The 14,345-nt window shown below is 45.6% G+C and overlaps 1 protein-coding gene and 1 long non-coding RNA gene across 2 annotated transcripts; both read left to right on the forward strand.

The window, feature by feature from the left end:
• Positions 1-1,183: 1,183 nt before the first annotated feature.
• LOC120675785 lies at positions 1,184-2,295 on the forward strand. The gene is made up of 2 exons (XR_005675487.1): positions 1,184-1,829; positions 2,101-2,295. It is a non-coding gene; the product is annotated as an uncharacterized LOC120675785 (long non-coding RNA).
• A 37-nt stretch (positions 2,296-2,332) lies between these two features.
• LOC120674614 lies at positions 2,333-5,271 on the forward strand. The gene is made up of 5 exons (XM_039955768.1): positions 2,333-2,735; positions 2,811-2,956; positions 2,995-3,066; positions 3,149-4,930; positions 5,005-5,271. The coding sequence occupies exons 1-4, from the start codon at positions 2,333-2,335 to the stop codon at positions 4,733-4,735; spliced, it is 2,208 nt and encodes a 735-aa protein (XP_039811702.1). The 3' UTR covers positions 4,736-4,930; positions 5,005-5,271.
• The last annotated feature ends 9,074 nt before the right edge of the window (positions 5,272-14,345 follow it).

Raw genomic sequence — 14,345 nt, forward strand, 5'->3', positions numbered from 1 at the left:
CCGTGCCGTGTCGTGCCGATGGGCACGGCGACCCACCGTGCGCATGAGAGAAGTAGGGATAGGGAGAGACGGAGAGGAGAGCTCGAGGAAGATGCCGGCCGTGCCACGCGACTGAGAGAAGCAGGGGCAGGGAGATGGGGAGGAGAGCTCGAGAAAGCTTCCGGCCGCCGGGCCGCCACGGACGAGGCCGCGCGAGCGCCGCCGTGGGCGAGGCCGCTGCTCACATCACCGGACGCCGGCCACCCAAGCACCGGCGGGGCTGCTGTAGTGAGAAGGCAGAAGGAGGAACAGGGAGGTCGGAGCTAGCGGGCTTGAGGGAGTCGGAGAGACACGCTCGTGAGGGAGTCGGAGTGCTCGGAGACGGAGGGAGAGTGCGGCGGCGCGAGGAGTCGGAGAGGGAGGGCTGAGACGCTGGTGTTTTTTAGATAGGATTTTGATCCAACCACTATTATTCATCCAAACACATTCAACGGTAGGAAGCTATCGGGCCGCCGCCGCGCCATCTCGGGCCGCCGCCTTAAGCGGGCTGTGCTCGTGCTCGGGCCGCGTGCCGCGATCGCGGCCCAGGCACGGCACTAGGCCTGGCACAGGCCCGGCACTAGCACGATCTGTCATGGACCGGATTGTTCTCGGGCTGTTGTTTTTTGGGTCGTGTCAGTGCCGGCCCGTCGGGCCCAGCCCGTTTAGCCAACTATACTTACCGACGGCGTGGGCGCCGGCCAGTTCATCACCTGCTCTGCTATGGTCTCAGAACTGCCAATTGGTTGCTGGGCCCTTCCGCTAAAACCAAGCATGATGTCTGCTGGAGATGAATGCCATCAAAACCTTATTAATTCCCTGCTGATGTACTAGAGAAAGGCAGTCTTGTCCGAAGCCAAAGATTTTTTTTTCATTATTGCTCAAGAAGTTGTCTCGATTTGTTGTGCATGAATTGCTCGTGTGCCGGTTTGTGAAGAGCGTGTATTTCGGGAGGAAACGATTGTCCAATAGGACCGGACTTGGACCATACGGCTCAGGCCATCGAGCCGGCCAGCCGGGCCCATTTTTGCTCAGGTCTTGGCAGCACATCTATATACTCCTATCTATAGGCAGAAGAGAATTTTGACATTAAAAATTGTCATTTTAGAAATCAGTGGCCAGTGGCATCAACACTGGCTAAAAGTTGCATCCGAGGTAGGGTTTTCCTTACCGATCGGTAACCGGCGGTTACCGCCGATTTTTACCGATACCGGTGAAAGGCGATAACACAAACCGGCGGTAAATTATGAAAAATTTCGCCAAAGTTTAAAATTTTCAAAAAAATTTGAAATAAATTACGCAAAAATATGGTAAGAAAGTAGAGATCACATACATCATTCTGATATAGAACATGTTCAAATATTTGACCATTTGGGCACCGAAAAAAAATAAAAAAACATTCGGAACCCGTTAAGACCCATTAACCCGTTAACCCATTAGCTTTTTTTACTACCCCACCGACACCCCCATGTCCCCATCTAACCCGTGAGTCACTTTCCCCTCCCCCTCCACCCCTTTCGCCCGAGCTCCGGCGATATCAAGGCGATCCCCGTCGATTTCGGCTTCAAGACGATATTTATCGCCGGTAAGGCGGCGGAAGCCGGGAGGTAGGAGCGGGAATCGCTCGCTCGGCCGCCGGCCTGCCGCGGACGCCGGTAAACGTCGGTAAATCGGTGGTTTCCGGTGGTAAGGCGGCGATTACCGACGGTACGGTGTCGGTAGAGAAACCGGTGTGGCTGTCGTGGAGTGGGATCCGCTAATACCGAGCGGTATTTGGAGATTCCCGAGCGGTTTTCGTCGCTTTTGGACCGGTAAGCAATGGTTTGCCGAGTATTTATTGATTTAACATTGATTTTTAGATGTTTGTTGTGTAGATATGTGTTTGTGCGTTGGTTTAGTGGGGACTAATAACTGTGTTATGCATATATGTAGATGTTATTTTATACATGTTATTTAGATGTTAATTTGTTCATGGTAGCTATAATAAAAAAGATGTGTGTTCATGTTTGCAATATGTACATATATTTTCATGTTAGTTTTATATATGTAGTTGTGTTAATATTTGTTGTATCGTGGTTGTAGGCAAATGGTGGATCCGGTGTGGGAGCATGGAGAGAAGAGAGGTAATGGATGGAAGTGCAACTATTGCCATCAACAGAGGAATGGGGGAGGAGCAACAAGGCTTAAGGAGCATTTGGCGCAACGTGGGAAGGATGCGAAGGACTGTCCTTCGGTCCCTCTTGAAGTGAAGACGTTTTTTAACCGTGAGCTTGACAGGATCAGAGGCAAAAGGATGGAAAGGGAGCTGTCAAAGATGAGGGCCGATGAGGCAGCTAGAAGTAGTTATGTGCACTTGGAAGATGAGGAAGATGATCCAGATATGCAAGAGGCCCTACATCAATCACGTCAGGAGTTTCAATTTCAGCAGAAGGCCGGTCCACGGTATGAGAGGGGTGGTGGCTCTGGTTCAGGAGGTGGCCCAAGATTGACGAGGAGTCAGACACAGATCCCTCAAAGACTTAGAGATTTCCACCTAGCGACCGTCTCTGGACCGCGGCAGTCAAGGATAGATACTGGACCATGGACCAACAAGGGTAGGAGTGCGAAGGAAAGGGTGGGAAAAGCTTGGGCAAAGGCACTGCATGCACTTGGTATACCTGGTAGGAAAGTGGATGACCCCTATTTCAGGGCAGCCATCATAGAGACACAAAACCAAGGTGAGCTAATGTGTTGTTGTAATGCAGGAGTATACATAAATCAAAATATTGAGCTAATACGTTGTTCTAATGCAGGAGTTGGTGTCCAGCTGCCAACTGGCAAGGAGATAGATGGCAAGTACTTGGACGCTACTATAACTGAGATTGAAAAGGAGATAGAGAAGTGGAAGGAAGAGTGGCCACAACATGGTCTGATAATTATGTGTGATTCTTGGACCGGTGTAAGTCGTAACAGTGTCGTCAACTTCTTAATTTATAGCAATGGGATGATGTACTTTTGGAAGTCTGTGATGCAACTGGTGTGGTTCAAGACCATGCATTCTTGCTAACGGTATGTTCACAACTCACAAGACCATGGGATGATGTACATTTCTTCATAATGCTTGAATCTTATATTTTGCTATCACATGCAGGAGATCAAAAAAAATGTACGTGATGTTGGGCCCGAAAATGTTGTGCAGATTGTCACAGATAATGGCTCAAACTTCAAGAAGACATGTGCGTTGTTGCATGAGGAGTACAACCATATCGTGTGGCAGCCATGTCTTGCACACACCATCAACCTCATGTTGAAGGATATAGGGAAATGGCCTGAGCACGATGCAATGATCAAAAGTGCCCAGAGGATATGCAGCTGGATGTACAATTCAAATAGTCTACATGCCATGATGAGTAAAGCCATAGGAGGTGAGTTGGTTAAATGGAATGCAACTAGATTTGGCACCAATTACATGTTTCTAGAGACCTTTTTGAGGAAGAAGGATCAATTCATGGCATGGATGGTGTCTCCAGAATTCAGAAATTCACGCCATTTCAAGTCACCTGAAGGTCAGTATGCATTTCGGTCTCTCACAGCACTTGACTGGTGGAATGCCATGCAGAGTGTTATTGATGATGTTGAGCCTCTATACATTTTTTTGAGATTTGCTGATCATGACAAGACTCCAACTTTGGGAGAAGTGCTCATGGAATATCAAAACACAAGGCAAACATATGTGCAAGCTGCTTGTACACTCCATCCATATGTCAATTATGTAAGTGGAGTGACGGACGGTGTACTGGGAGATATGAAGAGGGGGATGGAAATGATGTTTGACACAACCAGAGCGACCAAAGCACTTCAGGAGTATGAGTACTTCAGGAGGAAGTATGGAGAATTTGGGAGCGACTTAGCTATTAGGATGGCAATGGATCGCTCCACCTCGCCAGCTAGTTGGTGGTCTATGTTTGGATCAGATACACCAACACTTCAGAGGGCAGCGATGCGTCTACTCTCACAATGTGTGTCCTCAAGTGGATGTGAAAGAAATTGGAGTACGTTTGCCTTCATCCATACAAAGCTACGCAATAGGATGGGTCACAAGAAGCTCCACAAATTGGTGTTTGTCAACTACAACCTTCGGCTTCGTATCCAGCGTGCTAAAGCCACACCTGAGCCAAGTGACTTCGATCCTATTGCCGGTATGATGGACCTCTCATTGTATAGGCAACAATCAGCTATTCGCAAGTGGATGGAGCTAGGGAGGTCCAATGCAGCGCCGGCTTTGGATGAGGATTCTGATTTAAGTGACACCCCAGTTCCTAGCACCATCGTTACAGATATTGCACGTGATATTCCAGAGCTACGGAATTTGGATGTACGTGAATGGGCAGAAGAGACTGTTGGTGACACACATGTTGGTAAGAGAAAGACACGTGTTGGACCATCGGATCGGCAAAGGAAGAAAGGAAAAAGACAGGATGACATTGAAGAGGAAGAATTTAGAACAGATGACAGCACACCTGATCCTAGTGTCGGTGATGATGATGATCATGATGATGGGGGTGACGACAGCAGCACCGATGCTAGTGATGATGGGATTGGCAGTGGGGGATATGTAGGCGGAGGTGGCGGGGGTGATGATGTAGTTGGAGGTGGAGAGGGTATGAGGTTTACCGGGGAGAGCCAGTTCACTCATGCCACACAAGATACGGATCATGGTGCACCTAGCTCACAATGACAGACTAGAAGCAGTGCACGTCATTCTATTCCCCATGATGATGATAGCTCTAGCTCAGTGAACACAGACTATACTTATCCACACTATCCATATGACCAACCATATGCATATCCATCATCACATCGAGTACCCTATTTGCCACCCCCCTATGTTGGCTATACAAGCACCAACATGCAAGATGCTTACAATGTGCAGGTAAATGGCGGTTTAGCAACTAGTTTGTATTATTTTTATTGTTTCATCAAAATTTCATCACGTTCAATACGCAGGCTCAAGGATATGCGACATATGGTGCCTATGGCGCATATGGGGCCTATGGAGCCTATGGCAATAGCTCATATCAACAGGATGAGACTGAAGAATAAACTCCATGTGGTATGTATCGTGTGAACTACTATGTATTATGTATATTGACGATGATGGTTTGTAAGAACTACGGTTGTGATGATTTGTATGGACTATGATTGTGATGACTTGTATGGACTGTAGTTGTGATGATTTGCATGGACTATTGTTCTGATGATCTATATGGACTATGGATGTGAATTTCTATTTTTATGGATATGAACTTCTATTCTATGTATGTGTAAATGTTATATAATTATTTAATATATACCATCAGTAATGATATTTACAAAATTACGGTGAAATGCTGCCAAAATTTTTAATTTTCCAAAGTCATACGGTGTTTACCGGTTAAAACTGACGGTTACCGGTCGGTAAACATCGATTACCGGTCGGTACACAACGGTTACCGGTTTTTTTGAATTTGAAGTGTCATTTCGAGCGGTTTCTAGCGGTTTCCGGCGATTTACCGCCGGTTTACCGATACCGCTAGTTGGCGAAAATCGCTTTACCGTCGGTAAGGTGAACCCTGATCTGAGGCCATGTTTAGTTTGCGAATTTTTTTTGATTTAGATACTGTAGCACTTTTATTATTATTTGACAATTAATGTCCAATCATGAACTAATTAGGTTCAAAAGATTCATCTCGTCATTTACAGTTGAACTATATAATTAGTTTTTTAACTGTATTTAATATTCTATGCATGTATCCGAAGATTCGATGTGATGGGTACTATAAGAAAATTTTTGAAAACTATAAGAAAATTTTTGAAAACTAAACAGGGTTATATTACTCCCAAAAATTGCATCGACACTGGCCAGTGGGCCAGCGTGGCAGGGTTACGGCCCAACTAAAGCAATACAGCCCAAGCAAGCAGTGGCTTTTAGCGAAAGCGAAAGAAGAATGAGGGGTTTCTGGGCCCAACTCAGTGACCACCCCTCCTTCAAACGCACGGTAGAAGAAGATTCACGCATGGTTAGGACCAACGAACCAAAGCCACCAGCGCTCGCCACCAACGCCACGTGGAATCGATCCATGTTGCAGTCAGTGTTGCAAACTGCTAGTACTTGCACCGACGGGGAGTGCACGCGTAGGGTTATATGACTACGTAGCACAGCAACACGTACATCACGAGAGCGCCTAATCTCTGGGCTCTGGCTGCTGCGACCTGGGCCGGTAGTAGCAAGCAAATCCGCGCAGCTCGATCTGTGTGCGCCGCATCAGCTTCCCGTCAGCTCCTGTTCACAGGAATCGTGGGCGGGTGTTTTGTCATACTGGTATATAATTGGTCCCTACTAGTAGAGCATAGTCGAGTTGACTTGATCATCAAATTTTCCTCGGGGAAAAGAGATGGAAAACAGAAACTTTCAGGTATTAAGTCTGGAACACAGTTTTGAACTGATTATGAATAAATAAAAGTGTTGAAAACAGTTCAAAATTTTTCGTCTGATTGTGGCTGGTGGCTGGTGCTAATTTGTTATGAGAGAACAGTACTGCTGACTGACTGGTAGCTGGTGGCTGGTGCTGATTTAGTATAAGAGAACAGTATTGCTATCTAGTTGGCTGACAAGCCAAACGAACACAGCAAATACATATATGCATGTGCGGTACGTGTCATCGGAAAACGGACAGTAAGCTTGAGTGTAGGTGGTTTAGGGGGAGGGTGCACGCAAAATCAATTAATGACCAAGTAACGACTAGCTCAAGGGGGAAGAAATTCTCACATGGTTTTGACTTTTGCGCAACTAACGGCACCCACCGCTCGTTTCAACTTTCAACTAAAAAAAAGTTTAAAAATCTCCTCCAAATTTAGTTAAGAAAACCCACGCTATGACAGTACTATTCGTCCCGGAGATTGGCATATCTCGATGATATGTATTTATTTGTTCCGAAATCCACTTACTCGAAGCACGTAGCAATACAATACTGGCAGCAGCAGGGATGCATGCGCCCATGCCGCCGGCAATTTAAAAAGAAGAAAGGATAACAATACTCTAGCTCCCGGCGGATCGGATAATCATCTGCTCAAGATCGTCATGACAACGGATGATGCGTGTCCACAATTATTGGCCGGATTCTCTCTTATCTTGTAGCTAGGATTCCTTAATATCCCATAGATCAGGTACGGTAGTGCAAGCAAGCTAGGATCTGCATGCATGCTAGGATGCATGGGTCAGCATGGGCGTAGGGGGGGGGGGGCGGGGCCTGCCCGTCCCCGAATTTGTATTGAACATTTAAATTTTAATTAAATTTTTTTATAAATTAGTGTAGTTAGCCCCTTTTTTAATAATAAAAAAATAAATTCCTGACTCCGCCCCTGTGGGTCAGGTACTCAGGTCATCAGCAGAGAGATGCCGCCTCATCAATCATCGCAGTACTCTGGACCGGACCCAGACAACAAGCGTTTACAAGCAGCTAGCGGTGGAACGCCATGTGCTGTGGGGAGAGCGAGCGAGCGCCGTGCATGCATGCGTGCAGTGCATTATTGATCAAGCTACATGATGGCTGGTCTCTGCACCAACCACTGATGAGTGGTCTATCATGTTAGGCTATTGGCAGTGCAAGTTTCTATAAAAGGATTTTATGCGCATTAAATACAGTGACATTGTAGCATTTGTGATGACAACGTAGTTGTTATGAAGAAAAAGAGGGATGGAGAGTTTCATCACAGCAGCTCGACCGTCCTTGCCGGCAATAATATAATTCTCCTCGCTCCGATTCGCCGCCGCTTGATGAAGACTTCATTGTTAAGTTGGAGATGGATGGCGCCATGCGCGCAGGCCACCAAAATGGTCATGGCCCTCCTCCGACCACACACCACCCACTCCATCAGAGAGCGACGACGACAACGACAACAAGGCCAGGGTGTGGTAGATAGCAAATATGCCCGCGACCCGCCTGCCAGGTGGGCCCTTCCCTGCACGCGGGCCCGGTCGGGCACGAGCTAGCGTGCCACACGACTACACGAGACAGCATGCCCCGGATAGGAAAAGGGATCGATATGATCGATCGGGCCGACTTTATTGGCCGGCCGGCTATATATATATAGACAGATACGTATAGTATATGATGCACGCCGATTTATTAGGCCCTACCATCCATTCAGAATCCACAAGTCCATAGTGTGGCCAACTAACCACAACTTAAACATAGTACTCCGTCCAAACGAACGCGCGCGCATATAATTAACCTGCATATGACGGGCCCATTCCATCCGCATGTGCCGGGCGGTGGTCACGGATCGATTTGCGGGGCGGCGTCCGATGGCCACTACTGCCGATCGATGGCCACACGTTCTCAACCCCAGGGAGATGCGCGCGACGTGTCTCCGGTTTCCATGACACGTTTCACGAAATATCTAATACGACCGTACTCCCTCCGCCCTTAAATGTAAGTCATCCTGGGAGTGTTTTACTGTGTCCAAATTAATAGAATGTTCAATGAATCTGGTAAAATGCCAGAATGACTTACATTCACTATGTAAAAACCCTTCATTAGAGACGTGTTTAAACGCTAATTAGAGACACTAAAAATTCGCGTCTCTAAACTCACGTATGTGATGTGAATACAACACAGGCGCAAAAATCCACGTCTCTGATAATGGGTCATCATAGACGTGTATAGAGAAAACGTGTCTCTGATAATGGGTCATCAGAGACGTGTGTAGCAAAACTCGTCTCTAATGAGTCTCATCAGAGACGTGACTGTAAGAAAATTCGTCTGTGATGATGAATTAAAAAACAAAAAAAAGACAAATAGGACATGAAATAGACATCATATACATCACAAATACATAGGCTCTATCCATATATACATTGCAGATACGCATACTCAATCTGTTATGAATTCATACATATCAACTACTAACTCTAAGGATCCCTAGCTTTATTTCCTTGAAATAGAAATTCTGCAGATCCACATCCACACCACCCTTAGGACTAGTGCAGCAGGATGACACGATTTACCCTTGGCACATGCTTGCAAAGGATAAAAAAGGCTACCTGATCAAAATCTCTCATAGGTTCCTAGAGAATTGCCCATCAATGTACTCCTCTGTGTTAGCAAGCTGCAGGCAGTAGAGATAGTAATTAATTTTGCTTGTCACTTCATATCCAATAGATATTTAGCTATTTAAAGAAAATCTGATGGTAGATCTAATAGCCAACAACCAAACTGAAACTTTGTGAACTTTGTTCGGATCTGAAAACATGGCTGCCTGAGCCTTCTGAGCACCTTCCTAACATGAAGCAATCCATTTTCCTACAGTGCACCAGAGATTGTCACACAATATAAACTCAAAAGATCATGTGGCAAATGTTCAATAATAACAGTGAACCATCATCAGGCCCACAATGGAAATTCTCAATGTGTGTCCATAGGAACTTTTTATATTCCAGGTGGTGTAAGTGGCTGTACACGAGCACGGGGTCTTCATTTTGTTCCCCAACAACATTGAGACGAAAACACCCCAGTTCAAAAGGAAAGGGGAAAAGGAGAGGTAGCAATGTGTTGATCATATGGCTCAAAGTTGTCGCTGTACAGTGTGAACCATAATTTGAAATAGTAATGCTGGATTAGTCTATGTCTCTAAGTGTAACATTTATGGCAGCATAGAAGGATTATGCAAATCACATGGGTGCAAAAATAATTCTATCACAGAAACTTACAGTCCTAGAATCATCATACCAATCGATCAGTTCCATAGTTTGGAAAATGTCTTGTCATTTTTTTTGTTAGACTAATTTCTAGATTCAAGCAGCAACGTCCTGATCCGATTCATATACACAATCTAAAAACATTGAGAGAACGACATGTATTAGAACTCATCGTGCTTATAGCATTATACCTTCATCAAGATCTGATTCACATCTTCTACTGTTGACACATACTCATCGGTCAGGTTTTCTATATGGATACCATTTCCACCATTCTCTCTTATATCTAAAAAGGAAAAGGAAGCTGGATAAGTTACTGCATAAATTAACAGCTATTGCAACTGCTGAACAAGTTTCTTCGTCAAAAGTATACCTGAAGGTCACGCTGAGATGGTTCCAGCAGGTCTTTAATCCGCTCATCGCGCAGCTGTAATAGAATTGCGAAAGCAGAGCATGCATATTACTGCAACATTCAAGTAATGTGAGGGATTTTTATAAAGCAGAACAAAATATAAGGCCAACTAACTCAAAGCAGGTTTAGAAAAGAGATTATGCATAGGGATAGGGTTCACCAAGACATTAAATAGATAAGAAATGGACTACTCGCAAAATGTTTCTCCTGTTACTTTGTTTCCACAGAGCAGTGTGCAACCGCAAACAGCGCATACAGCACCACAAACATAAATACAGCAGGCCAATAGTTGTTTCATCATTATTCCATTACTACAAGTACATCCCCACCATCACCAAAAGTGAGACGATATACTCAGCAGTCAACACCATGCTAGTGAAGCGGAGGGGGAAAACAGTTAAGGTTTGTTAAAATGATTATACTACTCGCAGTCGCAGACAGACCTATACTTCTCCGCAGCTTGAGGTAAATCTCATCAGCGCGGACCCTCCCTGATCCACGAGACGCCCCCTTGCTAAGTCTGTCATGCAGCGAATGACGGAGGGCACCTGTACCACAACAGAACAAAACAGGAAATGTCAAATTCAAGATCAGGTGTAGTCCCCAAATAGATGCAGGAAGCACAGCGACGAGATCCAACTTACTTGCGGACACCTGCTGTGATTTGCTGTCGATCTGGAGCACGATGGACTTGCTGTTGAGACCCGGCTCCCTCTGCAGGTCCACCACTATCGGCGCCCGCGTTGCCCGTTCTCCCCCGTCGGCTGCACCGCACACCACCACCACCACCCAAATCCCGTAAAAAAAACCGCAGATGCCACAACGAGGGAGGAGGGGGGGAGGCACTACTACAAAAACGTTGATTTGTCCCGGTTGGGAAACCGCTGTTGTCCCGGTTTCCCAACCGGGAACGCCTGTCCGGGACAAAAGGGGGTGCCCTTTTGTCCCGGGTGTGGCAACCGGGACAAAAGAGGACCTTTTGTCCCGGTTGGTAACACCAACCGGGACAAAAAGGTGCAGCCAGCGCCCACGTGGCTGGCGCACCCTTTTGTCCCGGTTGGTGTTACCAACCGGGACAAAAGGTCTCTTTTTTTTTCATGTTTTTCTTTTCTCAATTCTTTTTCTATTTCAATTATACTTTTGCATTTCAATTAAACTTATGTATTGGAATTCAGTGTATATGATCTCCACTAATATATACATATATATATAGTTACTTATATAATATTTGTCCTAGATAATTTTCATATATAAATTAATTCACTTATATATATATATGTATACACATATCTATACATGTGAATTCCTTTACATATGAAAATGTCTAGGACCAATATTATATAAATATATATATATACACATATATATTATTGGAGTGCTTATATATATAATACATACATACTCCATCATATTTGCATAGGTATATTCGTTCTTAATTACATAGTAGAATTCGCCTTTTGGAAATTTAATACATACATACTCATAAATAGAAATTTAATACATAGACACACATATATATTTACATAGTTATATTCGTTCTTAATTACATATATATGCGTATATTGTCATATTTGCTGTGATTGTCAATATTAGATATTCCATCATAGTAGAATTCGCCTTTTGGATCGAGGACTTGCTCAACAATAAATCCGGAGAATTGTTCTTGAATCGCCTATTCTGTAGTAGTGAGGAGCTGAGATGCTAGGCTAGGAGCTCACCAGGACCGGGTGACCGATGAGGTTGTTCAGCACGGCCGACTTGCCTGCTGCCTGCACACACAGACGGATCAGGAAACGGATCAGATCGGAGCACACCAGCAGCAAAAGCAGATCGCGGGGCGGTGGCGGCGGCCGAAATAACCGCGCCTCCTCCTCCGCCGCTGTGGCAATGGGAACCGCCGCCGCCGCCGCAGCCGCCATGGGGATTGACTCGACCTAGAGGAGCTGCATGCGACGTGGAGGAGCCGGCCGGGTTGGGCGGCGGCGACAGGAGCGGGACGGCGGGAGGCAGAGGGTGGAGCGCTGTCGCCGGGATCCGGTGGCGCGCGGGGGTGTGGAACGAAACCCTAGGGTGCGGTGCTCTGGAGAGAGGTTTCACGGGGAGGGCCGGAGGAGGGATGGGAGGGAGAGGAAAGGCAGTCATCGGTTGGGACCCACATGGAGGTGACAATGCCTACAGCCATTTGTTTCTAACACATTAGAGACTTGTCAAGTTGACACACGTCTCTAATATAATATTTGAGACTCGTTTTAATTCAGAGTCTCTAATGGAAGTATTTTTTTGTGGGTTCCTTACATGGTGATTTCAGGACAGAGGGAGTACATACCTTACCACGAAGACATATATCATATCCTTGCGTACTCCGTCCTTTAATATTTCTTAGACATATAGTGTATATATATGTTCGTACGTACTTAAGGATTTGTATGCTTTATTATATGTAATTGTGCATGATGATATGATATATCATATCCTTGGATTGTTTGTTCGTTCGTCGAGTCGTAAACACTCGAGCTACATACCTTCGTGCAGTCCAAACTTCCAGCATGCATGTCTTCGTGCGACACTGTGTGTGCAAGTGGGTCGATCGCTCCCCTCCGACGAACACAACGCCTTGCATTGGCACTTTGGCAGAGACTTGCATCGTGTCCTCCAACCACAGCAAGGTATGTACATGTACGCAACCTCGGAGTCGCGGCACACTCCTCAATCGCGTGTCAAAGGAAAAAAAATCTATATACTCCCTCCGTTCTTAAATATATGACACCATTGACTTTTTTTCTTCATTTGACTATTCGTCTTTTCTATAAATATTTATGCAAATAGCCAAATCTTCAAGTTAGATTCAAGAGACTCTTGATAATAGAAGTAAAGGTACTTATTTCACTTCATTTACCTAACTGATTAATTAAATAATATTGGTCAAAATTGAAGAAAAAAAATCAACGGTATCATATAAAAAAGAAATATATATATAAAACAAGGCATGCACATCCGCCGTGCAGTTATCACGTGCACTTGTCCATCGATCGCCTGTGCTCCTTATCTTATTGACGATTTCAACTCCTGAAACTTAACCTGCAAGCAAGACACAAACGCTCATGATCGATCAGATCATCAGATAGCGTCTGAGTTTTCGCAAGCTAGATGGTCGGGGCCGGTCTCGGGGACACGTACGTCACAACCGCTAGCTATACTTTGACCCGGCCGGCCCGCGAGAATCACAACAGAATGCTAGGCTAGCTCAATCACGCATGGCGCGTGCCCGGCCGTTAGATCAATTCAGAGCAAGATCACTAGCTAGCTAGCAGTATACTATGGTTGTTCGTTTGAACACTGCACTGAACTGCCAGCTAGCTTACTTTAGTGTGTCCGCGTAGTTCTCACTTGCTTCCTATCCTGCATGTTTGATTTTCCTCGCAGGTTTCGCACGTACATGACGATTTATATACATTATAAGTACGTATGATAATAAAAAAAGTTACTGCATGCCCAGGCATGAGCCGGCCGTACGTCATCCAGTCAAACTATATATATTATATGTTTTGGTCTCAGCGGATTTCACGTGGAGACACGGATGCTTAATTTACATGCCACGTGTGTACACACGTGTGAGGAAAGTGCAAACACCTATATATCATGTGCTACACATCCACATACCTAATCCCAATCTGTCACTGGCGCTTCTTCTGTGTATGTACATTGCGGCCTGAGGTGGCTAGCAGGCCGTTAACCACGACATGCACCACTACCAGAAAACGGCTCATTCGTCCCTACACGTTAGCATCGGTCGCACTTTGGTCCGGTACTAATAGATCAATTTAGTACCGGACGGAACTCACAGTGCCCCTGGGAGCCGGTTAGTACCGGCTGGAATCCCGAGCCGACACTAAAAAGCTCCACAGACACGAGCAACGCAATGGCCAGCGACTATTTAATACCGGCTTGTGGCTCCAGCCCGTATTAATTGACATCCAGAATATTTAGTACCAGGTAGAGTCTACACTCGGTACAAAAAATATTCTGTTAATACCGGGTGGAGCATCCACCCAGTACTAACGCGAGCACATCAAAAAGAATCTGCGGGATGAGTGGCCACTAGCGGCTCTTTATCTGTTCATCCTTTCCCTTCTCCTATTTCCCTTATCTCTTCTCTCCTTCCATCTCCCTTCTCTCCTCTCTCAGCTCGAGCGACCA

The sequence above is a fragment of the Panicum virgatum genome, chromosome 5N (genome assembly GCF_016808335.1).
Source record: "Panicum virgatum strain AP13 chromosome 5N, P.virgatum_v5, whole genome shotgun sequence".
NCBI classification, from domain to species: domain Eukaryota; kingdom Viridiplantae; phylum Streptophyta; class Magnoliopsida; order Poales; family Poaceae; genus Panicum; species Panicum virgatum.

What these genes read in the sequence shown, in the direction of transcription:
- LOC120674614 (XM_039955768.1), top strand. Translation starts at nt 2,333, where the DNA reads ATGAGGGCCGATGAGGCAGCTAGAAGTAGTTATGTGCACTTGGAAGAT. An exon ending in CATAGAGACACAAAACCAAG is followed by an intron (nt 2,736 to 2,810) that starts GTGAGCTAATGT and finishes GTTCTAATGCAG; the next exon opens with GAGTTGGTGTCCAGCTGCCA. An exon ending in ACCATGCATTCTTGCTAACG is followed by an intron (nt 3,067 to 3,148) that starts GTATGTTCACAA and finishes TATCACATGCAG; the next exon opens with GAGATCAAAAAAAATGTACG.